This window comes from Arachis ipaensis, chromosome B10 (assembly GCF_059453495.1).
Source record: "Arachis ipaensis isolate K30076 ecotype BB chromosome B10, ASM5945349v1, whole genome shotgun sequence".
Lineage (NCBI taxonomy): Eukaryota > Viridiplantae > Streptophyta > Magnoliopsida > Fabales > Fabaceae > Arachis > Arachis ipaensis.
The window spans coordinates 104,950,817-104,978,125 of NC_142435.1; the positions used below are offsets into that span (position 1 = coordinate 104,950,817).

General features: G+C 35.7%; 1 protein-coding gene across 1 annotated transcript in view; it reads right to left on the reverse strand.

Moving 5' to 3' along the window:
* The window catches only part of LOC107621957 (AMSH-like ubiquitin thioesterase 3), a 33,748-nt gene extending 21,535 nt beyond the window's left edge, over positions 1 to 12,213 (reverse strand). Inside the window, exons 1-7 of the mRNA XM_088492323.1 lie at positions 12,111 to 12,213; positions 11,842 to 12,000; positions 11,708 to 11,754; positions 11,219 to 11,521; positions 10,977 to 11,086; positions 10,845 to 10,908; positions 10,261 to 10,338 (exon numbers count right to left, since the gene is read on the reverse strand). Of these exons, the coding sequence (XP_088348449.1) occupies positions 10,261 to 10,338; positions 10,845 to 10,908; positions 10,977 to 11,086; positions 11,219 to 11,452 (486 nt within the window). The 5' untranslated portion in view covers positions 11,453 to 11,521; positions 11,708 to 11,754; positions 11,842 to 12,000; positions 12,111 to 12,213. The remainder of the gene's footprint in view (positions 1 to 10,260; positions 10,339 to 10,844; positions 10,909 to 10,976; positions 11,087 to 11,218; positions 11,522 to 11,707; positions 11,755 to 11,841; positions 12,001 to 12,110) is intronic.
* Between the last annotated feature and the right edge of the window lie 15,096 nt (positions 12,214 to 27,309).

Sequence of the window (27,309 nt, forward strand, 5' to 3'; positions counted from 1 at the left end):
AGGCATCTTGGCTTTATATTCTTCAACCTTTGTTGCTGCATGCTTATTTCCTACAGAAGGGGTTGGAGAAGCCTGCTTAAGGGGGTTGTTACCAGCACTTGCAAGTGTCTGATCCCTTATTGGCATTTGAACGCCAGAATTGGGTGCTGTTTGGGCATTTAACGCCAGATTACCACCCCTTTCTGGCATTTGAACGCCAGATTTGGCTACCCATTGGGCGTTTAACGCCACTTTTTCACCTTTTTCTGGTGTTTGAACGCCAGAATCATTCCTCTCTGGGCTCTCACTGTCCTCAGAGGGATTTTGGGCAGTGGGTTGGTCATCCTCTGCCAGTTGTTCCTTTCTTGGCTTTCTGCTGCCTTGAGTTGAAGTATTCAATGTCTTTCCACTCCTTAATTGAATAGCTTGGCACTCTTCTGTTATCTGTTTAGATAGCTGCTGTCTTGTCTGATTTAATTATTTTTTCATATTTTGGTTAGCATCTTTGGTTTTTTGCAGCATCTCTTTAAATTCTGCTAATTATTTTGTTATAGAAAATAGTTGCTGATTAAGCTCAACAATTTGTTCTAGAGGACTAAGTTCAGTGGATATTGCCTCAGCCTCTTCTTTCATGGAGGACTCACTACTTAAATACAGATGCTGATTTCTAGCAACTGTATCAATGAGCTCTTAAGCCTCTTCAATTGTCTTTCTCATGTGTATAGATCCACCAGCTGAGTGGTCTAGAGACATCTGGGCTTTTTCTGTAAGCCCATAGTAAAAGATGTCTAACTACACCCATTCTGAAAATATTTCAGAAGGGAATTTCCTTAGCATCCCTCTGTACCTCTCCCAGGCATTATAGAGAGATTCATTATCCTCTTATTTAAAGCCTTGGATGTCCAGCCTTAGCTGTGTCATCCTTTTTGGGGGAAAATATTGATTCAGGAATTTGTCTGATAACTGTTTCTATTTTCTTATGCTTGCTGTGGGTTGGTTATTTAACCACCTCTTAGCTTGATCTTTTACAGCAAATAGAAACAGTAACAATCTGTAGACATTCTGATCTACTTCCTTATCACATACTGTGTCAGCAATTTGTAAGAACTGTGCCAGAAACTCAGTAGGTTCTTCCTGTGGAAGACCGGAATACTGACAATTTTGCTGCATGATAATAAGCTGAGAATTTAGCTCAAAACTGCTTACTCTGATGAGGGGTATACAGATACTACTCCCATATGAAGCAGTAGTGGGGTTAGCATATGAACCTAGAGTCCTTCTGGACTGTTCATTTCCACTTAGTTCCATGATGGAGAAAGGGAGATGATGTGGATTGCAAATAAAGTATATTTTTCTTTTTATATAAATTAATTAAGGATAAACTGAATTAAAAGGAAATAAGATAAAACAAAGTAGTTGGAAAATAGAATAAAAGTTTCGAAAACTAAAAAGAAAAAAATAAAATAAAAAAATTCGAATATTAAAATGGCTAATTAATTAAAAAGATTTGAAAAATTTTGGATATGATTTTCGAAAATTGAAGAGAGAGAAAGTGGTTAGGGAGTTTTGAAAAAGATATGTCTTAAAATTAAAGATACTTGTAAAAATAAATAAATAAAAGAAAATATTTGAAAAAGATATGATTTTAAAATTTAAAGCTTGAAACTTTCTCAACAAGGAAACACCAAACTTAAAAATTTTCAATCAAAATAATAAAATAGTATGAGTAATTTGTAAATTATGAATAAGAAAAGAAAAAGATTTTGAAAAATTTTATAAAGGATTTTCAAAAAATATAAAAAAAAAATTGAAAAAGATAAATTTTAAAATTAAAATTTTAACTTAACTAACAAGAAACTACCAAATTTTAAAAATTTTGACTAAGTCAACACAGGTAATTCATAAATGATGAGTAATTAAAGGAAAAGATATTTTTTGAATTTAATGAGGAAAGAGAAAAATAAAAAAAATGACACCAAACTTAGAATTTTTAGATCAAAACAAAGAAAACAAATAAGAAAACTTTGAATGTCAAGATGAACACCAAGAACACTTTGAAGATCAAGATGAATACCAAGAACAAATTTTGGAAATATTTAAGAAAATAAAAACACAAAGGACACCAAACTTAAAGATTTTTATACTTTGGACACTAATAATTCGAAAATACACAAGAAAAACAAGGAAAGACACAAAACAAGAAAAACTAAAGATCAAACAAGGAAAATAAACAAGAACAACTTGAAGATTAAGAAAGAACAAGGAGCATAAAACTCGAAAATATAAAGAATAAAAAGAACATGTAATTCAAAAAATTAAATGGAAAATAAGAACATGCGATTGACACCAAACTTAAAACATGAAACTAAACTCAAACAAAAAACTCAAAAGAAAATTAAAGATTAATAAAGAAAAATAGAATTTTTGAAAAGAAAATAAAGGACTTAAATTTAGTGACTCTAAACCAAAAAGATAAATTTTTCCTAATCTAAGCAACAAAATAAACCATCAGTTGTCCAAACTCGAACAATTCCCGGAAAAGGCGCCAAAAAATTTGTGTGGGAAATTGTGATTACACTTTTTAGAACTCCGCACAACTAACCAGCAAGTGCACTGGGTCGTCCGAGTAATACCTTACGTGAGTAAGGGTCGATCCCACGGAGATTGTCGGCTTGAAGCAAGCTATGGTTATCTTGTAAATCTTAGTTAGGAGATTAATGATAAAAATGATTTTGTTTATGAAAAGTAAATAACATGAAATAAATGGTACTTGTGATTCAGTAATGAGGAACAGGTTTAGGTTCCAGAGATGCTCTGTCGCCTGAATCTCTGCTTTTCTACTGTCTTCTTCTCCAAACACACATGGCTTCCTTCAATGGCAAGCTGTATGATCCTCTCGGATAAAAAATACTAGGTACGATCTCTGCACAGCTAATCAACTGTCAGATTTCTCGTCTCGGATGAAAAATACCAAGTACAGCTACCCCACGGCTAATCATCTGTTGGTTCCCGCTAGCTTCGGAATAGGACCCTTGTCCTTTTGTACACTGTCACTGCGCCCAATATTCGCAAGTTTGAAGCTCTTCACAGTCATCCCTTCTCAGATCCTACTCGGGATACCACAGACAAGGTTTAGCCTTTCCAGATCCCAGGAATGCTGCCAATTGGTTCTAGCCTCTACCACGAAGGTTCTAATCTCCCGGACTCGGTCCGTGGATCAGAGACCCAAGAGATACGCACTCAAGCTATCGCCCAATGACTACGTTGAGCTCAGATAGAACGGGAGTGGTTGTCAGGCACGCGTTCATAGAATTGAGAATAATGATGAGTGTCACGGATCATCAGATTCTCTATATTGAAGTACGAATGAGTATCTTAGAATAGAATCAAGCGTAACTGAATAGAAAACAGTAGTAATTGCATTAATCCATTGAAACACAGAAGAGCTCCTCACCCCCACCTATGGGGTTTAAAGACTCATGCCATAGAAGATACAATATGAAGTGTAAAAAATGTCATGAGTTCCAAAATGAATCTCTAAAAGTAATTTTTATACTAGACTAGTAACTTAGGTTTACAGAAAATGAGTAACTAAGTGCAGATAGTGCAGAAATCCACTTCCGGGACCCACTTGGTGAGTGTTTGGGCTGAGCTTTCAAGCTTTCACCTGCATATGCCTCAAGTTGGAGTTAAACGCCACCCTGGGTGCCAAAATGGGCGTTTAACGCCAAGAATTATGCCAGTTCTCGCGTTTTACGCCAGAAAGTTTTTGGCTGACTTTCAACACCAGTTTGGGCCATCAAATCTCGGGCAAAGTATGGACTATTAAATATTGCTGGAAAGCGCAAGATGTCTACTTTCTAACGCAATTGTGAGCGCGCCAATTGGGCTTCTGTAGCTCTAGAAAATCCACTTCGAGTGCAGGAGGATCAGAATCCAACAGCATCTACAGTCCTTTTTCAGCCTCTGAATCAGATTTTTGCTCAGGTCCCTAAATTTCAGCCAAAAAATACCTGAAATCACAGAAAAACACACAAACTCATAGTAAAGTCTAGAAATGTAATTTTTGAATAAAAACTAATAAAAATATAATAAAAAGTAACTAAGTTATACTAAAAACTATGTAAAAACAATGCCAAAAAGGGTATAAATTATCCACTCATCACAGATTCAGGGAGCTTTCAAATTTCATGCACCATTGGGAGCAGAAGCTTTGAGAAAGCGTTATGTGATTTGGGAGCAAGCATCAATTTAATGCCCTTGTCTGTGATGAAGAAGCTGCAAATCCAAGAGGCAAAACCCACAAGGATAGCATTACAAATGGCAGCTAATTCTATGAAGCTTGCATATGGATTAGTGGAGAATATCTTGGTCAAAGTGGGTAAGTTCTTCCTCCTAGAAGATTTTGTAATTCTTGACATGGGGGAGGATGAGAATGCCTCGATAATTCTAGGAAGGCCTTTCCTAGCCACAGGAAGAGCTCTTATTGATGTGGAAGAAGGTGAATTAGTTCTTAGAGTGCATAATGAGCAACTGGTCTTTCATGTCTTCAAAGATATACATTCAACAGGTGAAGAAGAAAGATGCATGCAGACTGAGCTTATTGATCAAAACCTTCAAGAACCCCCTGATGATGCACAACAGAATCTGCAGCTCAAACCTCCTTTGGTGACAATCAATAAAATTTCTCTTGACATCAAACCTAAGTTTGGTGTCGGGAATGCATCATCCACCAAGGAGGAGGTTCCCAAAAAGAAGAAAGTACCCAGAGGATGGAGAAACAAAAAGATCCCCACTGAAGGTTTCTCCCCAGGAATGAAAGTGGTGTTGACTAGCAATCCAATGTGGATTTATACAGTAAACAGAATCCTCTCTCTGGAGCATATTGAACTACTCTATGGAGACACAGGAAAGAAGTTCAAAGTAAGGGGTGAAGAGTTGAGCCCCTATGATCCTCCTCCTTAGAGGAGCTGATCGTCAAGCTAGTGACGGTAAAGAAGCGCTTGTCGGGAGGCAACCCGATAATTTCGTATCCTTAGTTATTTTTTGTAGTAGTGATTTTCTGTTATTTGATTTTTATTGAGCTTTTACTATTTTTCTTTCGTTCTGTGTGCTCTGATCATGCAGCTATTTTAGAACAGGAACCGAACACTTCGAAAAAAAAAAGAGACGAGAGAAGAAAGGCCGAAAGTTGCAATGGAGTTGTGCAAGATCTATGCCTCGCGCACCAACTCACCCACGCGTACATGGATCAGATGCGTACGCGACACTCTGAGTTTTGGCAATCCACGCGGGAGCGCACATAGCGCGCACGCGTGCCTTAAAAATTGACATAAATGGGTGCATGGCCGAAAGTTGTGCTGGTCTCACGCTGGTACTGTGCTAGCCGCGCAACTCAACCCACGCGTCTGCGTCCCCCACGCGTACGCGTCACCCTCACCTTGTGGCCACCCACGCGTGTGCGCACCTGCCGCATACGCGTCGCATCAAAAGTTTCCACCAATATAAAAGTTACAGAGAGTTACGCCAGCGCGGCACTGGCTTCGCGCTAGTGGCACAACCACTGTGGCGCGCAAGCGCACTGGACGCTTCCACGTCCCTTCCCTTTTTCGCGAACCACGCGTACGCACGCTGCGTGCGTACACGTCGATCACGCCGCATCACTTACCCAGTGCGCCGCCCTATTTTCATTCTCTCTCCCTCCCAAATCCTAATTCTCTCTTTTTCTTTTATCATTTTCTTCTTCTTTCATCTAACTATTTGTTTTTGTTTTCAGTTCTTCTTTGCTTGAGGACAAGCAAACCTTTAAGTTTGGTATTGATGCTTCGCTAATAGTTTTTCTGTCTATTTTAATGGCACCAAAGGAAGGCGAATAATCTTCACGAAGGAGCACAGCGTAAAGAATGAGACGGCCACTAAGATAACTAAGGTGGTTGATTTCCTTTCATTCTATATTTCCTCCCGTTCTTATTATATTCTATTCTTGTTTTCGGCTATTTTTGTTATTGCATGATCAGTTTTTATTTCAATTCCTAGATTCTAGTTTAATTCACTGTTTATTCTGTTATTTAATTTTTTATTATTCTGAAAGAGTGTCTCATGTATTGCTCACTGAGCTTGAAATCAAAAGAAAAGAAAGAAGAAAAAGGGATGTAGTGCATGAGAAATTGAGTTTACTTTTTTAAGAGTAGTCTCATTTTTTCAATTGTGGTGGTATTTTCTGTGACTCTGAATGCATGACATGAATAGTGCATATTTAAATTTGAATCAAAGAATGTTGATGTACAAGGAACAGGAATTTAGAGAACTATTATGAATTTTTTGCAATAAGTAAAAGTTTAATCTTTGAAACAAAAGAAACAGCAAAAAAAAGATATAAAAGCAAGGTCCAAGGCTCTGAGCATCAATGACTAGGGAGTTCAGACATGATTAAAAGCTCAAAGAGTTGTTTCCCTAGTCATATGCTTGTGATGTTCTTGTGTCAAGTAATTCTTGAGACAAAACATTTAGAGTCGAGATCAATTGCAATTAACAGAGTATGCCAAAGGCTTTGAGCACCACTATCTGGGAGCAACTGAAAGAAAAAATCAGAACTTAAAGAGAGTTCCCCAGTTAAGTGCTTGTGGTATTTTTGTGTCAGTGAAGCTTGAGACAAAACATTTAAAGTCACGGCTAGGCTCAAGGTGCAAAGCACCAAAGAAAAGAGAATCAAAGAAAAATTGTTGTGTTCAAGGGTTAAATTGAGTTACAAAAGATTAGAGAATTCATAATATTATCCGGATTCTAATTCCAAATGACAATAACATCCTTCTGATTCAAAGGAAAGTGAGATGCCAAAATTACTCAGGATCGCAGTTGTAAACCCCACTATAAGAAGAGACCTGAGCTTAATCGAACTCTCATTCTCATGCAAATTCACATCCTAAGTCTATATTAGTTTTGGTTGCCTGAGGACAAGCAACAGTTCAAGTTTGGTGTTGTAATGCGTGAGCATCTTTCCTATCTTTTTCTAGTGAATTTGTATTTAATTTGTTGAGTTTAATCAAGAATTAATTATCTTTTAGCCACTATGGTGCTACTTTGAGTCTTGTGCAATTCTGTTTATTTTAGGTAGCATTCGGCTGGATTTGATGGAGTTTCTGCAGAACAAGAATTAAAGAAGATGACAAGCGAGGAGCGACGCGTGTGCATACCTGACGCGTGCGCGTGATTTGGAGATTTTCACGGCGACGGGTGCGTGTACCTGACGCATACACGTGACACACGAAGAAGACCATCGACACGTACGCGTGACTGACGCGTACGCGTGACATGTGCCACGTGCAGAAAATGCTGGGGGCAATTTCTGGGCTGTTTTTGACCCAGTTTTCAGCCTAGAAAACACAGATTAGAGGCTGCAAAATGGAGGACTCAGGGGAACACTTCTCATTACTTCCTAAGTTAGGCATGGATCCTATGAAGCAAGTGGTCCCCATCCATCAATTGAAGACTTGCTGATTGCCATAATTAATTCTGATTTAAATTTGTATTTTATTTTAAAACAGGAAAAGATATTATTTTAGTTTTAGAAATTAGATTTTAAATTAATTAGGATTAGATATAAAAGGAAAAAGATACTTTTCTTCTAGGGAGGATTATTCCACTTTTCATTCCATCTCAGCCCAATTTACAATCCTAGTTTTCCACTCTGAACCATGAGCAACTAAACCTCCACTGTTAAGGTTAGGAGCTCTGTCTATTTGTATGGATTGATTCTATTATTTTTGTATTTTAATTCATGTCCTGATTTATAATTCAAGAATTATTTTCGTTCTTTATCTTATGAATTTGGGTGGAACGAAAATATGACCCTCTTTCTAATTGAGTTCTTGTATAACTTGGAAAAGCTCTTTACTTGAACAATAGCTTGAAAATAATTTCTCCTAAATTCTAATAATCTGGACTTAACAGGATACGTGACATATAATCCCCTTATATTTGGATAATTAGGATTTTTGTGGCATATAAACTAGACTTGAACTTCACCCTCTAATTGGAATTAATTGACCAAGAAATTGGCGGTTGATAAATTTTAGAGAAGACTAAAAAGGTCTAAGGAATTAGGGTTTAGTCATACATAGTTTGCCAGGAATTAAAATCTTGCATGATTAAAATAAATTAATAAGAAAAGTCAATCTAGAAAATAGATAACTCTGAAACCTTAACTGCTTTCTCCATATTTTATTCTCAACTTATTCACTTGCCTATCTTCAAACTCGGAATTTACTATTTAATGCTTTTTGGACTCTCAAACACTATTTTCTGCTTGTCTGACTAAGCCAATCACTCAATTATTGTTGCTTGATCCATCAATCCTCGTGGGATCGACCCTCACTCACCTGAGGTATTACTTGGTACGACCCGGTGTACTTGCCGGTTAGTTTGTGGGTATAAATTCCGCACCAACAACTGAGTCAGGCATCTTTTAAACCATTGTATCGGTAACTAATGATGTAGTTGAACCTGGACTAGACTTCCGCAATTATCGATTTCTCCTTTAGGGATTGGTCAGTTTCAACCAAATAGCCTCAGCAACCATGTTTGAATTGAAGTTGAAATGATCTTGTGAAATTGTTCTCATGGTGTATGTGTGCCTCCCGTTTATATCTTCGTATCTCCTAACAACCTTTCTTCCGTATCAAGATGGTTCGGATAAGCCAATCCCACCGATGACCACACGTCTTACATTCTGCATAGAACATATGTGGCTCAGTGTAACACCCTAACTTTAAGCACGTCACGATCATACTAAAGATAAGGCATTATTAATCTGCTTTCCTTATTTACTATTTAATATTGAGCCTTTAGTTCGATATCACGTGTCAATTTTTAAGAAAAATGCCTGAAAAGTTTGTTTCTATTAATTAAAATCATATATCAAATATCACCAAGTAATAGTATCACATAATTACTACTAATAATAAATGCTATACAAACAAATTCAATATAAAACTCGAATGCAATACCTATCCCTTTGAATAAAATAAAAACTTAAACAACAAAGGCGAGGGAATTCTATGAAAGTAACTCAACTAAAAAACTTAACTCATAAATAAGTCTAATAATCGCCCACAGGTTCAAACTGAGTCTTCGAACCTGTGTCACTGAAAGGGTGAAAGATTTTAGGTTGAGAACAAACCACTAGTTCTCAGTAGGGAATGAAAAATGCTGTAAAAGTAAAGATTAAAATGCAAATGATTCATTTACTCAAGAAAACTAAATTTTTACCAACCCCTGGAAATACTTTTAAATTTTACTTTAGATAACTAAATATTTTCTTTAAATTTCTGAGTTTAAACAAAATTTCATTGACAAAATTTGTCATGTTAACTATTTTTCAGCCACATACACTACAAGGTTTTTGTTTATTTGTGACAGTTTTTTTTCTTATTTGTGGAGGTTTTAAATCCCCACAAAAAGGATTGTGGCAGTTTCCAAAACCCCCAAAATTTGAGGTGCCACGAACTCCTTTGTGGTGGTTTTTCACAACCCCCACAATGTCATTTAGTGGCAGTTTTCTATCCTTTTGTGGGGGTTTTGTGCTAGGCATTTTGTGACAGTTTTTTGTTAATATTTGTGGCAGTTCAAAACCCCCACAAAAAAATTTTTCCATTTTAAAAAGAATAGCTATTCTGTGGGGGTTTCAAACCTCCACAAACCTGTCAATATTATTCTTAAAATATTAATTTGGATGTTAGAATTACATCATTATACTAATCATTTACTATTTAGAAAAAATACTTAAGCAAGACATTAAAAACGTAAAAGAAAATTAAAATATTACATATTTAAACAAAAGAAATACTAAAAACAAAATCATCAGCAATGGATATATAAGAACCTATTGACAATGCAAATATATAAGAACTACTTTAAAACAAATATATAAGAACCTATTGACAAAGCAAATAGCATCCAAGAATAATGGATATATCTATCTAAAAGAAGTTCCAGTTATGACATTATCATCAGCAAGTTTCCTTTCTTCACTCACTTCTCAACCTAATCTATAAAGAAAAAAAATATACAACCATTCAGGTAGGTAAATTTAAAACCTTACATGCCTTTGCTGACTGTATGTTACAAGTTATGATTTTGTTGGAAAAAGAAAAAAGAATAGAAGAGCAGCTTATACTATCTTCAGTTGTATCTAACTATCTATTATTAGGGAAAACATTGATGGTTCAACCCACCATCAGAGCTAAGAATGAATAAGTGACAGTCAAGGATAATGGAGCTTACATGTATCCAACAACCTAAAGGAAAGAGTGATAAGCTGTCCTGAACTTCAAATATTTCTTCTTCATTCAATGTTGAACACTGAACAAGAAATTAAATTAGACATACATTGCTCAACTGAAAATAATTAAAATTACAACAAATAGTTAAAAAAATTATTAATGAATCATGAGAGAATTACAATCTTGAGTCTCCTAATTCTAAGGAATACTGCATTTAGCTCTATTCATATATGTTTTGCATTATTCCATTTGAGAATCATTTTATCTCCCAACGATAATTCCAAGAGAATTGGCTTAAGAACAAGTTTCATTTAAAAGTAATTGAGAAAATCCTATCATATGATTTACAGTTCCAACAGAGGTTTAGTAGCACTTTCACAACAAATGTAGATAAATAATCTCAGATAACAATAAGAACAAATTATGCAACACTCATAAACCCCATGCATCACAACCTCAGATCAGTAGAAGTCTCACTTTGTCTGACAGGATAAAATTGGAAATAGAAAAAATGAAGAAACAGTCTACATAATCATTTAAAAATAAAAACCTGAACCACAAGAGTAAACATAACCATTATCTTACCGAGTCTGAAGTTGACTCCTGCTTTAGGATAATAAGTGTAGTGATATAAAAAATCCTGTTTTTCCGTAGACATAAAATTGCAAGCATAAAAATATATTAAAATTAGCAGAAAAAATTATGACTTCTTTTACCAGGGAGCCTGCAAGAACATCACATGTCTCTAAGTTTTTCCATGTGTTTTCGCAAGCCAGTCTCAAAAAGTCTTCCATCATTTTACAGGTTGCAACACAGAGTAAAGTGAACTCATAATAATTTATTACCTGGTTTAAGAACCAAACAAACCACACATAAGAACAAGTCACAGTGAATGATCAAGAGAGTCCATGATGTGCTTTGAACAATTCCATTTAAAACGTAAAATAAATCAGGCTTACAATATGTAGGTGTTGGTATGTACTGGGACCAGGTCCAGAATCCTGAGAAGATTTAGCTGGTCCAGGCCTTGGATCTGCAACTTTTGAAGGAGGAATGGGAGAAGACTCAGGATACACCTGAGCAAGAACAGGAGGTGGCAAAGGCTGTTTGAAAAAGTGGAAAGAGTCCTCCTTTGATTCAGTTACAACAGGATGCGACCATCTTCCGTCATCCAATGAGAGAACTGAGTTCATTGTGGATGCAGCTGGTCCTTGATCCAATTCTTTAATTGCACAAGATCATATTGCCCAGCCTGATTCAAGCTGTCAACATGAACGGCAAGAAAAGTGTAAGGCTGTTATACTCCAGGGAAACAAAACTGAACAAACAACTATGACAATATTGACTTCAATGTTCAGCATTTGCTTATAATCAGATTCCTTTAAAGTGAAAAATCAGATAATTTTTTTTTTTAAAAAATCCAAACTATAATAATGAGCGAGCCAAACCTTGAATCTTTGACGTGTGTCAGATCAGTACTGCTTGGATATTGAACCTGCATAAAGACATATATCAATATATCAAAATTATAGATTTTAGATACTTGATGTTGCTAGAAGCAAAGTCAAACTGGAGTTTTTACCTTAATTTCTGCACTAGGTCCAAGCCGTTGGCCCCGAAGACCACTTGCCTAAGAATGAGTGTCTAGACAAAGTCTCCTTCTTTAGAGGAGGTACATATAATACGCCAATTATGACCCAAACTGCAATTTGTATCTTGCCCTTGCATCCATTTTTTGTCTCTTGAATTTTTTAATGTCACAGTACAAAACACAAAGATAAACCATGTGATATAATTTAGGATTAGAGAAAGATTAAGAGCATTTTAATGCCAAGTAAATGTATTACATACCTAACTCTGAAGCAGGAACTCTAATATAAAGATCTTGGCTTGCATCTGGTAGAATCCTCAAGTCATTAAGATCACCAAACCACAAAGCATATTCTTTTACGGCATGAGGCTAATTACTACAAGACATGAAAGAAAAAAACACATCAAAACGCAGTTTCAAACCTTATAAAGGAAAAAATATGAATAATTAAAACTGGAAAGCAACTAGTCATTTAGCTCTTGCACTTTAATTGGTAATTGCAAGTTCTTTTACAGGAAAAAAATCAAAAAGGATAAACTATCTCAAGCAATAGCAATAGCTATTTATTTCACTAGGAACGAGGCCAATCATCAGTTCATCACCACAGTTGTAATAAAGTGAAGAATTTATATTCTTTTAAGCAGTTCCTACGGACATGTGATATTCGAAGTTAAAATTATACCAAAGAATAAACTTATTATTACAAAGCCTTTGAAAAATTAATTATAATATAAAGATTAAATTAATAACAGTACTAATAAAGCATAAAGATAAAGATTGAGGGCAAAAAGCTTACAATTCATCTAGTCCATAAATAGTTTCCTGAAAAGAACATCACAATAATAACGTACATGAATGAGGACTTCAAATCTTTTCAACCGCAAACTAATGCCATTATTAGATAACACTCATCTGATGATACCTTCATATTTGCTACCATCATTGGAAGAAACATGCTTAAATAAAGACTAAATTAGCCATAAAACTCTTACAATCCCCTTCACTTCAGCACACTTCTTGATGGTATTACACAGAAAATGTGTGTCACAGCGAGCTAAGAAGTTTACAATGGCCTACCGCTCAATCCTCATAGGTTTAACTAGTTTTTGAAATATGGCATTCAATGTTAGATAAATAACTCTAACTTTGCCAAAAACCAAAATGAAGTTACTAATTGTATCGCCATCAAGTTGCTAAATAATCGCAAAAGTAACAAGCCAAATCCGAAATCAGAGAGTAATCAATCAAACTAAATTAATGTAGAGGAAATCACAAAATTAACAAAAAAGAAGCTTCCATAGGAATGCACAAAAGAACACAGAAGGAGATCTCAAAAGTTACCGTGTCGTGACCTCAGGAGACGCGACGAAGGAATAGCTCCTCCTTCGACAATCACGTTCACCACTTCCTCTGCAAGACACAACCACCGAAGGATTTACACCAAGAGACATGCACGACCAAATTTGCCAAAAATTGAAATGAAGGGAGCAACACGCTAGGAGATCGAGGAAGAGGAACGGAGGATTTACCGTTTTTGGCAAGATTGGCGAGCGCGTGAATGGCCGCTTGGCGGCGGCTCGATCTGACTCCTTCCATGAGAAAGTGGAGTTGAGGATGGAAATCTGCTCCTGGATTTCGGCAAGGATGGCATCGCGGGCGTCGCCGGTTACTCTCCCTCCGATCTCAGTAGCTATAGCGAGCTTGACGGTGACAAAATGAATACAGTGGCGTAGATCTAGGGTTTCATTCTCCCTCTTTTTCCTCTTCTAATTTTTTTGGACAAGTAGATTAAAAACTGGCTATTTGTTTGGACAATTAGACTTAAAAAATTTAAAATAGTATTAATTAATGGAGGTTTTATATTTTGCCACAAATAAAATATGTTAGGGAGGTTTTTTAAAACTTCCACAAAAAAAATCCCATAAACAAATAGAAATCTTGTAGTGATAATTAAGTCCCAACAATCACAACATCAAGTCTTAAACAACTCAATACATTCGCAAACTAAAGGCACAAGTAAAAAATCCAAACCAACATACAAACAAGTCAAACAGCACTATCACAAAGAAGTAATACAAGCAAACACAACCAAATGCAAATGTGCAAACAATATGATGCATGCTTGTCCTAAGCAGGTCATGAGCTCATGCGTCAGTTGTCTAACCGCAACCCGACATTACTCGAAGTGAACCCCGAATATGGTTCCTTTACTGTGTCAGTTATACACCTTGGCATCACGGTTACCTGTGTCAGTTAGGCCTCATCATAATAACATTTTAATGTGCATCACAGTAAGAAACAGTGCTATCAATTAGGCGAACATTCTCACATTAGAAATCTCAGGCTATCTGTTAGGCGGGCACTTTCGCATTAGCAGTTTGGCACAAAGGCCCATTCAACATACAATTTGCTATCATTTAGGCAAATATTCCCGCATTAACAATCTTAGGCTATCAGTCAGGGAGCACTTCTGCATTAGCACTTTAGGACAAGACCTATTTAACATACACTTTTCAAGTATCTATCTTATCCATTCTTTCTCATTCTTTTCCTCTTTAGTATCTATTTTCTTCATTAGTTCTCATTTTCTTTATTTTTATTATGCCTCCACATCTCCAATTACATACCCACACTTCCACATCACCTACATTATTAAACGTACCTCCGCATCACCGCTTAATTACACATACCTCCACATCACCAAATAATCCATTACACCTCTGCATCACCACCTATTCACTCATCTATTATAATCTTAAATCGATTAGTTTCTAAATAATCAAACTTCTTAACATTTAATAAAAACTATTTTTCTTAATAAATCAAACTCAAATTATAACTTAAAAAAAAATCTTTTGTCAATATATTAAACTCAAAATATAGTACTTTTCTTGATAATTTGAAAATCAACTATTTTGAACTCTAAATCTAGTTTTCTTTTAAAGAATGCTTTAAGCAAAGCCTCGGAGTTTTGTAAAAATTTCTATAACATTTTTTCTGAAATTCGGACTTTGCCACTCTTTAAGGATCCCAACCTAACCACCTTTCAGACCTTTTTCAAAACATTCCCAAGTAACAAATCATTTTCAATAATCACACCGTTCAAAATATTAAATTAGTTTTCAATAATCAAATCATTTTCTTTAAAACTACGCCTCTTTCTATTTCAATAAAATTCAGCTCCCTTACAAATCTTTTGCTATTAAAAGCAAAGAAAAAATTCATACATTCGTTCGAACTTTACAAAACCTTTCAACCATGTTCTTTTCACATTAATCATTAACCAAAACCACCTTTTCGTTTACTTTTACAAGAACTCAGACAGAACCTCCTCTTAAGACTCGACTTCACCATACTTACAGGCTCCCTCACTTCCATAACTTCTCGACAGTTTATCAGCCTTCTATCAGCACTTTTCAAACATAAGGTTCTTAATAATCAACATATGATTCCAATCCTTGTAAAATCATTTATAAACTCTCAAAATTACTACTTCTAATTAAGAAATTAATTTTCATTCACTCTTGTAACCAAAAATTCAGTCACAAACACAGCCAATTATTCACAGCCAAAAATCTAAACTCAATAACATTATAATTATTAACATATTTGTAATTATTTACTATATTTTTGGACATTTTTAAATTGAAAACTGTTAATTCTAAAATAAAATGTCTACCTCCGTATGAAATCAAAATCAATGAAAGTTTTAAAAAAATTTTCTAACTGAGCCGCTGAATAAGAAAACATCAAAAATTACCTGTACCTTCTAAAACTCTAATTGGCCGAACCCAAAAAAAAAGAGGAACTACGTCACCGTCAATTTTTACCAGATAATAGTAACACCAACGTATAAAAGAGAAAAATACAAATATTTTTATTGAATTAGATTTTTTTATTAGAATTACAGATACCAAGAAATTAGAACTAGAAACTCATAGTTTCCATGAGTTTCCAGCTCACATTCTCTCGGCCTTTTTTCCAAGTTCAATTCGGTGGTGAGAGTAAAGAAATGAAAGTAATAAAGCTGATAAGAATGAATGGATAATTTGTGGTGGCTAATGCTTCATTAGGTGTCATTGATTAATAATTAAAAGTGGCATGTGTAACAATTATATGTATGTATATATATCTGCACAAAAGCACATAACCCACGTTTCTAATTCTTTCATTTGGTTATATATATAAAGGGAGCATGTGTCATATTATAAATAAGTAATAATATAATATTGTAATAATATAATACAAGCCACGTTTGGCTTCATGTTTTCTTAATGGCTTCGGCCAAATAAATATAACTAACTAACTAATAATAATAATAATAATAATAATAATAATAATAATAATAATAATAATAATAATTTTTTTATTTATTTTTTTAAATATTTTATTATAATAAAATTATTTAAAAATTTTAAAAAATTTTAAACTCAAAGTATCATAAAATTTAATTTAATTATTTTTAAAAAAATAACTTTCATTAAATAAAATTATTAATAAATATAATAAATTATAAATCACTCAATATTTAATTTTCAAAAATTTGGGTTGTTATACTCAGACTCATATACAATGTAATTGACTCTTCTAGAGATAGTGTAACTCCTAATTTTCGTGATGACTAACTTTCTAGAACTGTATTCCATTTCAATCCTAAACTCTCCGTCCTCAAGATCAACAACATCTACAAAAGAATAAATTGTCACTCATTGATCCATCTAAAACATAAATTAAGGAAAACGTATTACTCACTTCACACATACCCATGTTCGCATATTCAGAGAATTAACGGTACACGCATGGCGTCAAGATCCAAGTTATACATAAAAGGTGAAACATCCATGAATTGACTGATTATGGGTGGAACGATTACATTTTTCATAACTACCTCACCTACCCTATAACCATCCTTATTCTCGTCATTGGCTTCATAGTTAGCTTCGAAGTCTTCGTCGCTATCACTGTTCATTCTTTCGTACACTTTAACTCTATCATTTTACATATTTGAGTCATGTTGAATCACATCTACAGCTATATGTTCAAACTTAACATACAATTCAATCTTCGACTGTTGTACCTGAGTTTGCTGGTGAATATGAAATATATGCTGCATACTTGCTTGACTGACACAATATCAAACTGTATTAGGCCGCCAAATACGATAATGAGATTTCTGTACAGAATATTACTGACCCTCTTTAAGATATCACTTCTATGCTTGACAGAGATCTTAATATAGCTCCGCAAATGTTATAGTGCTTGAAACCACAAACGAAAATAAATTCACACATGCAAAGCTCAGCCCTTCATGTATTTTGTATAATCTCACTATTGTGATATACTACTATATTTGCAGCACCCTCCATCACACCACCAACATACTAAAACAACTTTCTTCACAATGAAGTAAAATGGTAAAGAGCTTTGCATTTATAAGCAGAGCATCCAACACGCAGGTCACGTGTTAAAATCACATCGAATCAACACGTGACACGTGTCTAACACGTGTCTTGTGTGTTGGGCTTGCTCCAAGATAAACCACTATTTTATGGTTTATCTTGTGCTCAATTAAGTAGATTTTGTCAATCTTTCATACACTTGTTCATACAAAATGCATGTTTTACATTCTCCTTCCTGATTTTTGTGCTATGATTGAAAACATGCTTGTTTGGTCTTAATTTTGATATGTTTAATCTTCTCTTATTACTATTCGATGCCTTGATATGTGTGTTAAGTGTTTTTAGAGATTACAGGGCAGGAAAGGCTTAGAGGATGGAAAGGAAGCATGCAAAAGTAGAAGGAATACAAGAAGTTGAAGGAACTGCAAAGCTGTCAGTCTGACCCTCTCACACTAAAACGGTCATAACTTGAGCTACAGAGGTCCAAATGATGCGGTTTCAGTTGCGTTGGAAAGCTAACATCCGGGGCTTCAATTTGATATATAATTTGCTATAGTGGCTATATCGCTAGACAACGCGAACGCGTGTTCCACGCGGACGCATTGCAGTGGCGAAAAATCAGCGTGGCAGATTTCTTTTCTAGCGAATTCTGGGCTGTTTCTGACCCAGTTCTCGACCCAGAAAACACAGATTAGAGGCTATAAAGTGGGAGAATGCATCCATTCATGAAAAAAACTCATAATTCACTTTTCATAATTTAGATGTAGTTTTTAGAGGGAGAGGTTCTCTCCTCTCTCTTAGGTTTTAGGATTAGGATTCCTCTTAAAGGATTTAGGATTTCAACTTCTTCTCAGGTTCAATATTCCTTTTACTTTATATTTCTCTCTTACTTTCAGATACTTTAATGCTTTTATTTAATTACTTATGTTGCCAAATTGGCTTATGAACCATTCATGTTAGGATTTTCTTTATCCAATATAAATTGAGGTATTTCATATTTATAATTCTTATTTAGCTTTTTATATTCTTGGCTTTAATTGATTAACTGGAGACTCTTGAGTTATCAAACTTATCATGGTTGTTAATTGTTACTTTTGCTAATTGAATTGAATTTCCCTAACTCTAGTCCTTTCTTAGGAGTTGGCTAGGACTTGAGGATCTAACTAATTAGTCCACTTGACTTTCCCTTGCTTTAGTAAAGGTTAACTAAGTGGGATTAAAACTCAATTCTCATCACCATCGATAAGGATAACTAGGATAGGGCTTCCGAATTTTCATACCTTGCCAAGAATTTTATTAGTTATTAATTTATTAATTCTTGCAATTTATTTTCCTTGTTCAAACCTTTTAAAACCCAAAAACACTGTTTTCCATAACTAATAATAAGAACACCTCCCTACAGTTCCTTGAGAAGACGGCCCGAGGTTTGAATAGTTCGGTTTATAAATTTTATTGGGTTTGTTACTTGTGACAACCAAAACTTTTGTAAGAAAGGAATTCTTGTCGGTCTAGAAGCTATACTTACAACGAGAATTTATTTGCGAAAATTCTAGATCGCGCGAGAGTACCGCTCTTTCACTCCACCTGTAGAATCCACTCACCTGCAATTACACTAAATAAGTTCATTTCTAGCAAAAAAAAAAACCCTCAAACTTTTCCATATAGAAAAAAATGAGTCGATTTTCATATGTATTTATACTGAATTATATTTTTTTTGGTGTGTAATCCTCTATATTTTATATTGTGTGTAGTTTATTTCAGAGGCTTATGGTGTTGATCACAATGAGCCGGAAGTAATTCTGGCAGACTGATAAACCCCAATTTCATGGTTTATCTTGTGCTTAATTTAGGAGATTTTATCACCTTTTCTAACATTTATTCAATGAAATAGCATGGTTTTGTAATTCTCCCTTAATTTGTGCTTAAGTGTAAAAACATGCTTTTTAGGCCCTTAAATTGGTGATTTTAATTCACTTTAATTCCATTCGATGTCTTGATGTATTTCTTGAGTGATTTCAGGTTCATAATACAAGTATTAGATGGAAGAAGTGAAGAGAAAAGTATGCAAAGTGGAGAATTCATGAAGAAATGAGCATTTGGAGATTTGAGGGCGACGCACACGCATCATCCATGCGTACGTGTGAGAAGAAGATTTGCAATCCACGCGCACGCGTCACTCACGCTTACGCGTGAGTAGGAGTTTTGGCCAACAACGTGTACGCGTCGTCCACACGTACGCGTGACGCTCGGCACATGACTCACTTAAAGTGAATTCGCTGGGGGCAATTTTTGAGCTGTCCATGCCCAAATTCAACTCATTTCTGAGGGTATTTCATGCAGAATTCAATCTTGGGCAAAGGGGGAGCACTTAGTTGTAGGATAGCATCATGTAGGTTAGTTTCTAGAGAGAGAAGCTCCCTCTTCTCTCTAGAATTAGGGTTCTTAGGGCATTTGCATCTTAGATCTAGGATTCAATTCTTATTTTCCTTTAGTTTTCCTTGTAATTTCTTGTTCCTACATCTTAATTCTCTTAGTTTGCATTGTTAATTTTCCTTTTTATGCCCCTTTTAGTTTATTGATGAACTCTTGTTAGGTTTGGTTTCCTTTAATGCAATTGATGTTTTATGTTCCTTTTATTATTGAATTGAGTTGTTGATCTTACTTTTCTTGCATTGGGTAGTTGGTAGATTTTATTCTTTCTTGCAATTCATTATGTTTTTCTTTTATGCCTTCCAAGTGTTTGACAAAATGCTTGGTTGGTTATTAGAGTAGATTTTTTAGCATTCTTGGCTTAGAAAGAGGAATTATGCAATCTTGAGTCATTAAGACTCAACTTATGTTGGTGACCTAGAGTTGTTAGCTAGTATCATCTCCATTGACTCTAATCTCTTGCTAATTCAATTAGTGAGTTGATTAGAACTTTTGGATTGAGATTAGCTAGTCTCATTTGACTTTCTCTCATGAGAAGATAACATTGCACTTTCTTCTGTTGTTAGGGTTGACTAAATAAGATAAATTCTTGTTAATCATTGTTATGATTAATGACTAGGATAGAAAGCTTATATTCTCAATCCTTGCCATGAATGTCTCTCTTTATCACTTGTTTCCTTTAATTGTTTGCTTTATTTTCTTGCCATTTATTTTCTTGTCCCTTTTTATAAATCAAACCCCTTATTCCTTCATAGCCAATAATTGAACACTTCATTGCAATTTCTTGTGAGACGACCCGAGGTTTAAATACTTCGGTTAATTTTTATTGGGGTTTGTACATGTGACAACTAATCTTTTAAATTTGATTTGAGTATTGTTAGTTAGTTGGGAATTATACTATCAACGGGAATTATTTTGTATGAAATTCCTAACCAACGAAAATATTCTTTATCAAATTTATGGCACCGTTATCGGAAAATTGCAATGGTGCTATATTATTGGCTATTGTATATATGTGAATATGTTTGCCTTTTGTTTCTTTGTTAGTTTTTGCTAGTCGTAGGACTTTGCATTCTTTGTTTCTTATTATATTTTATTTTCATTTTCTCTTGTAACCATGAATTCTCATCCCTTTGGCTATGAATTTGGTTCAAACTATATTGTAGGAAATAGAAGCTTTAATGAGGATTTGCATCAAGGTTTTGGAGATAAAAGGTGGGAGGCGCCCCAAGCTTATGGACAATCCTCTTGGCAACAACCTCCTCTGGCTTCTAATGGGTATAATCCTGATATGTGAAAATTAGATTTCACGTAATTACCGGCAAGTATACCGGATCGTATCAAGTAGTAAAACTCACCGGAGTGAGGTCGATCCCACGGAGATTAGTGGATTAAGCAACTTTAGTTAAATGGTATTCTAGTTAAGCAAACATTGTTTTGGTTTCATGAGATTTGAATGCTTGAAAGAAATTGCAAAGAATTTAGTGACAAGAAATTTAAAGAATTAAAGTAAGGGAAGCAAATTAAATGACTGAAAGTAAATAACAGAAACTTAGATTGCAAGAAACTTAAATGACATCAAAAGTAAATTGCAAGAATGTAAAAATACAGGAATATAAAGTGCAGAAAATAAATTGCAAGTAATTGAGAGCTGAATTTAAATGGCAGGAATGCTAAATTACTTTAATATAAAAGGGAATTGGGTAGTGGGCAATCAAATAACTAGAGAACAAAATAAATGAGAAGTAATGATGGAGAGATCATTAGGGATCAGAGATGCAAATTCTCATGAATTGATGTTGATTAATTCCTTCTCAATCATGGGTATAGATCCATGGCAGATTGTAAGTAATTGAATTCCAATCTCTTGGTAACTCAATTTCTCATCAACACAATCAATTGCCACTCTCGTGATCTAATTGTTCATGAGAAGAGATGAAGCTCATTAACTAATCTTTCAAGCCACACAATTCCCAGGATCTCAACCAAGGGTGGTTACATCTCACATACCAACCCAAAGTGTATTAATCAAAGAAATCATGAAAGGATAAACTCTAAAGTGAATTATGTGGCTCCTTTCTCAAGTTCACCACACAATTCATATAGATTCAACCCCTCTCTCGATGGTGATTGAATCCTTGAAGAACAAGAGTTTCCTCTTGGATGAACCACTTGAATTGAGAAGGAAGAGAGGAGTTATCAACTCATTCAAATACACAGAGCTCCTCCCCCTAATGAAAATAGGGTTTAGTGAATCATAGCTCTAATTTCAACAACAATTGCAAAGATGAAAATTAAACTAAGTATAGAGAAGAATCAAGAAGAAGAAGAATAAGTATTTCTTTAAAACTGAAATTCAAAGTTGTAAGAAAAACAAAATAGAAGACGGGTGAGATGCAGTAAAAAAGTAAAAATGCTAGTGTAATAGTAAAAGTGTCTAAGTGTCCAACGAAAAATCCCCCTTTAAAAAGTACAAACTCATTCTCTATTTATACTAGTCCTCAAAGCTCCTAGAGATTCTCAATTTGGGTTAGCAATTTGGGCCTTGCTCTAGTTGATTTTGCTGGCTCATTATAGTGAAGTTGCTAGCCTTTATGAGAAACAGAGGAGGCAGAGCAAATTGTTATCAATTCTGGCCCAGTGAATGGGCGTTACTGGCAAACACGCTAGTGTAAACGCACGTTGACAACGTGCTCATAGATTTCCTGGGCTGGGAGTTATTTGGAGAGATGGGCGTTGCTAGCCCAAGTTGTTGTTAACAACTTGGCTCTTCTTCTTCTTGGTTTCAGTTTTGATGCCCAAAGTTGCCCCTGGTTTGAGCTTTAATTTTGTGCTTCACTATCAACTATTATACATGATTGGAAAGCTCTGAATGTCATATTTCCAACGCAACTAGAAGTACCTTGATTGGATCTCTGTAGCTCAAGTTATGCTCCATTAAAGAGGGTAAGGTTAGCCTGCCAAAATCGCACACGTTTTCAGTGAACACGCCCTTGTTTCCAGCGTTGCCAACGTGCTCAGATTCTGAAGCTCTAAAATGAAGCTAGCTTTTGAAGCTTCAAATGAATGCCAACCCCATACTATGATATATGGTTGGAAAGCTCTTGATGTCTACTTTCCAATTCCACTGAAATCACCTCCTTTGGAGCTTTGTAGCTCAAGTTATGCATCCATGAAGATAGTGAGGTCAAGCTACCAACTTTGTTGGAGTTGTTGGTGAAGTTGTTACCAAACACGCCAGTGCCAACGCTAGTGAACCTCCCTTAGCCCAAATTCTTGGCCTTGGTGTTGTTGCTGGAGTTGTCAAGGAACACGCCAGTTCATCCCTTGCCTTGGCAACGCTCTCGAGCTTCCTTGGCTCATTCATGCTTCCTTGAGTTTCAGTCTTCATGTTCTTACTTTTGGGGTCTAAAGATGACTCTGATTTGAGCTTCCATTTCTTGCTACACTATAAACTATTATATATCGTTAGAAAGCTCTGGATGTCAGATTTCCAATGCAACTGAAAACACTCAAATTGGATCTTTGTAACTCAATTTATGCATCTTTGAAGATAGTGAGGTTAAGCTGCCAACTTTGCTGGAGTTGTTGGTGAAGTTGTTACCAAACACGCCAGTGCCAACGCTAGTGAACTTCCTTTAGCCCAATTTCTTAGCTTTGGGCGTTGTTGCTGGCGTTGTTGATGAACACGCCAGTTCAACCTCAAGGCAACAACGTCTTCGAGCTCTTCCTTGGCCCAATTTCTTGGCCTTGCGTAGCCAAGGAACACGCCAACTCTCCCAACGTTGGCAACGCTCAAGACCACTCTCCAGGACTACCTTGCAGTGGCCAGCGTTGCTGCTGGCGTTATTGATGAACACTCCAGTTCATCCTCTACTGGGCAACGTGTTCGAGCTTCTCCAGGGATGCCTTGAAGTGGCCAGCATTGTTGCTGGCGTTATTGATGAACATGCTGGAGTTGGCAATGTGCAATCCCCTGTTTCCTTGCCAAGATTGATGTATCTTCAAGCCTTCTTGCTCCAACTCTTGCTCCATTGCCTTTTTTCAACCTTTCTCCAAGCCTTTTGATCACCTGTCATCAATCAACAAATGCATCAAAGCTATGCTAAAATCATGAGACTTCTTATCATCCTTGATATATAAGCAATTATAGCACAAAACCTCATGAAAATGCATCAATTTACTCATGGTTGATTGAATCCAAATACACATGAATTTCTACCCAAATGGCTTACTTGTAACCCAAGAAAGTGTATAAAACTTATAAAAAAAATGAAAAATTGTTTGAAAAACTAGTATAAGATGACTTGTCATCACAACACCAAACTTAAACTTTGCTTGTCCTCAAGCAAGAAAAGAATTATGCTCAAAGGTTCTTTCAATTAGAATGGATTGAAGAATAACTTGTAGTGTCCTGCGAGTGAAGTGATTAAGTGACAGTGGGGTGAACTCTAAATTATATGCTCATGCAAGGGCTTCAGTGCTTACTAGTCCCTACATCTTGGAAGTCTTAGGTCTTAGGACTTTCATCCAAATGATATCATGGAGATCTCTCTATAGGTAATTACCTTGAAGCAGCTTATGGTTTTTGTGTTTTCGCTTTGATTCTAAGTGTCATGTCTCAAAGCGGCTCTTTAGATAAGCTTTCAATCAATACTCCCAAACCAGTTGGTTTTAAGGTATTAGGTGTTGAAGCACCCCTTAGGATTTACTTGCTCAAGCCTCTCTCTTTGACACAATTCTACCACAAGTATTTAACTAGGATAATAACTCTTTGAGTTCTCATTTCTTTCTTTTTCTTCCTAGTAATTGATGCTCAGAGCCTTTTGCAATGTTCTTTTGTTTTTCTGTTTCTTTTGCTTTCTTTTGTTGCTGCTTCTTGGATCAATAAATATTTGAGAATCTCCATAATACTTCTTTGAACTCTATTTCTTGCCTATGAGCTCCCATGTAAGTTTTCACAAACATGCAACCTCAATACACAATCATACAACTAGAACCACCACTTCTCTTAATCTTTTGCTTACCTCAAAATAAATTTTTGACTCCTCAATCATTATTTTCAAAGAAATATTCTCTGTTTGAATTCTTATAGAATTTGAGTGCAAGGAATTTCAAGAGTATGGTGTTATGATATATCAAACATCTTAGTTATTAAACTACAAAGAAGTCATACTAAGTAGACAAACAGAGGTACAATATCACTTTCAATCATAGCAGTTTTGAATACAAGACAGTCACTTAACAATACAACCTTTTGGAGTTTACTTGCTTTACTTCTTATCATCATCATTGTTGGTCTTTACATCCCTCTTTGCCTCTTTGGTTGATGATGCTTAATCTTTCCAAAAATTGAAGTGACTGCCTACAATGAATTTTGAAAGTTGCTTGTCCCCAAGTACTTGAAAGGTAATTGTCATGCAGATATGCTTATGAATTTCTGAACTACAAATGGTGTCTAGACACCAAACTTAGTTCCTTGCTTACTTCTATATGCCAAATAGAGTGCATCTTTCATGCCTATATACTACCTCATGTGCTTTAATCCTATGAAGAAATAAAGTGCAAAACTAAAAGGTAAATAAATAAAATGCAAGTTTAATCAATCTCTATGATTGTTTGGAATTCGTGACTATTCATAATTGTCTCAAGGGTTACTTTGTGCTTAATTGATGTTACTGGTGGAACACCAAACTTAGTTTCATGCATTCACCCTTGATTTTGTTTCTCTGTTGGTGCAGTCACATTGGTGTGGAATACCAAACTTAATTCCTCACAATACACAGAAATTGAACCAACCATTTATTTTGACAAGAGTATGAAAGAGTAGTTACCTAAGGTTGGGTTGCCTCCCAACAAGCGCTCTTTTATCGTCACTAGCTTGACGATTGTCCCCAACTTTCTTCCTCTTCTTCCAGTTTGTTAAGAGGAATGACTTCAAGGGGGGAGAGGATTCAGTTATTGTCCCCTTTCTTGGTCTCCTCTCAGCAAGCTTCCCTTTGTAAATGGCTTGATTGAGCTTGCTTGCTGGACCACGGGTAGGATTGTTTGCAGTTGACTTTTTCTTGAATGTTGTCCTTAGTATCTTGGTCACAATCCTCTTCTTGGTGCTCTTATTAGTTGCCTTAACTTCTTTGATTCCAAGACATGGTTGCTGTGTGATTATTGGAGTTTTATCTTTATCAAGAGCCTCTTGAATTGGTGGTTCCATGAGCCCTTCCTCTATGCACTTCTCTGCTTCAATTCAATGTGAATCTCCTTGATTTTCTTCCTCCATTTCTTCTTCATGATTTTCTATTAAGTCCTTTGGGAGGGAATCTTCATGTTCCATTGTCACTTCAATTAGCCTCTGTGGACATGGAATCATTGGCTCATGTTCTTTATCCTTCATTGCAATTTCACTTGACACAGGGACCTTTTGTTCTTGTTTTTCCACTTCCTCACCCACAAATTGGTCTTCATCCTCACTGTTTAATGGTTCTAAGTTCCTCCTTGTTTGCTCCAAGGGCCCACTCATCTTCTTGAAGAAGATTTCTTTCCAGGATTGGGATTGTGTGTATCTTTCCATGAGTTGTCTGTGTATTTCAATGGCTTGGCATCGGCTTTCTAAGGGTTCTTTGGACCATTGAAGGCAATCCTCAACTGCTAGTTCAAGAGATGAAGGTTGAGAGTAATTTTGGTGACATGGATGTGTTGCGGTGAAGTTGTGTTGAGGGGTGTGGACTGAGTTTTGTGAGTTGTGGGATGAATTTTGTGGTTGGTGGGATGACTTGTATAGATCTTAGAGGAAACTTTGTGTTGAGGCATAATCAATGATGAAGAACTTTCAAATGAGAAACTGGGAGGTGAGGGTGGACAATTTTTCATGACTTTATTGAGAGTATATTCCAGGGAAGATGTCTCTTAATGAATGGAACATGAATAATTGAAATTCCCTTCCCAGCCACGGTTTGTGTAACTGTCATCACAGTGGGAGTCACTTTGTGGCTCTGGAAGGTGTTCATGCTTGTTCATTCCTTGGTGATACTCCCATCCACCATGAGGATAATGATATGAATCATTTTGTGGTGGTGGTTGGTATCCCATATGATTCTCTTGCTCGTCTTGTGTCTCTGAAGCAAATCTCCATGGATTGGAGTGCTCAGAATTTATATTTTCTTTGTGATATTTCCAGCCACCATTAGAGTTGGTGGTGGTGGGTGATATCCTAGAAAATTTGTTTGATCAAAAGATGAGGTAAACTCCATTTAAGTTTTGTAAAACACAATCACCAAAGCAATTGAAATTCATGTCTCAGATGAGGATTTCTTAGTGAGGCAATAACACAAACACCTTAGTGTCAAAAAGAAAACAAAAAAATTAAAAGAACTGTACAAAGCAAAAATAAAGAAAATGCTTAATCTAGACCACCATTCACTTAATCATTGTTAATCTTTGTCAATCTCCGGCAACGGCACCAAAAATTTGATACGTGAAAATTAGATTTCACGTAATTACCGGCAAATATACCAGATCGTATCAAGTAGTAAAACTCACCGGAGTGAGGTCGGTCCTACGGAGATTGGTGGATTAAGAAACTTTAGTTAAATGGTATTCTAGTTAAGCAAACATTGTTTTGGTTTCATGACAT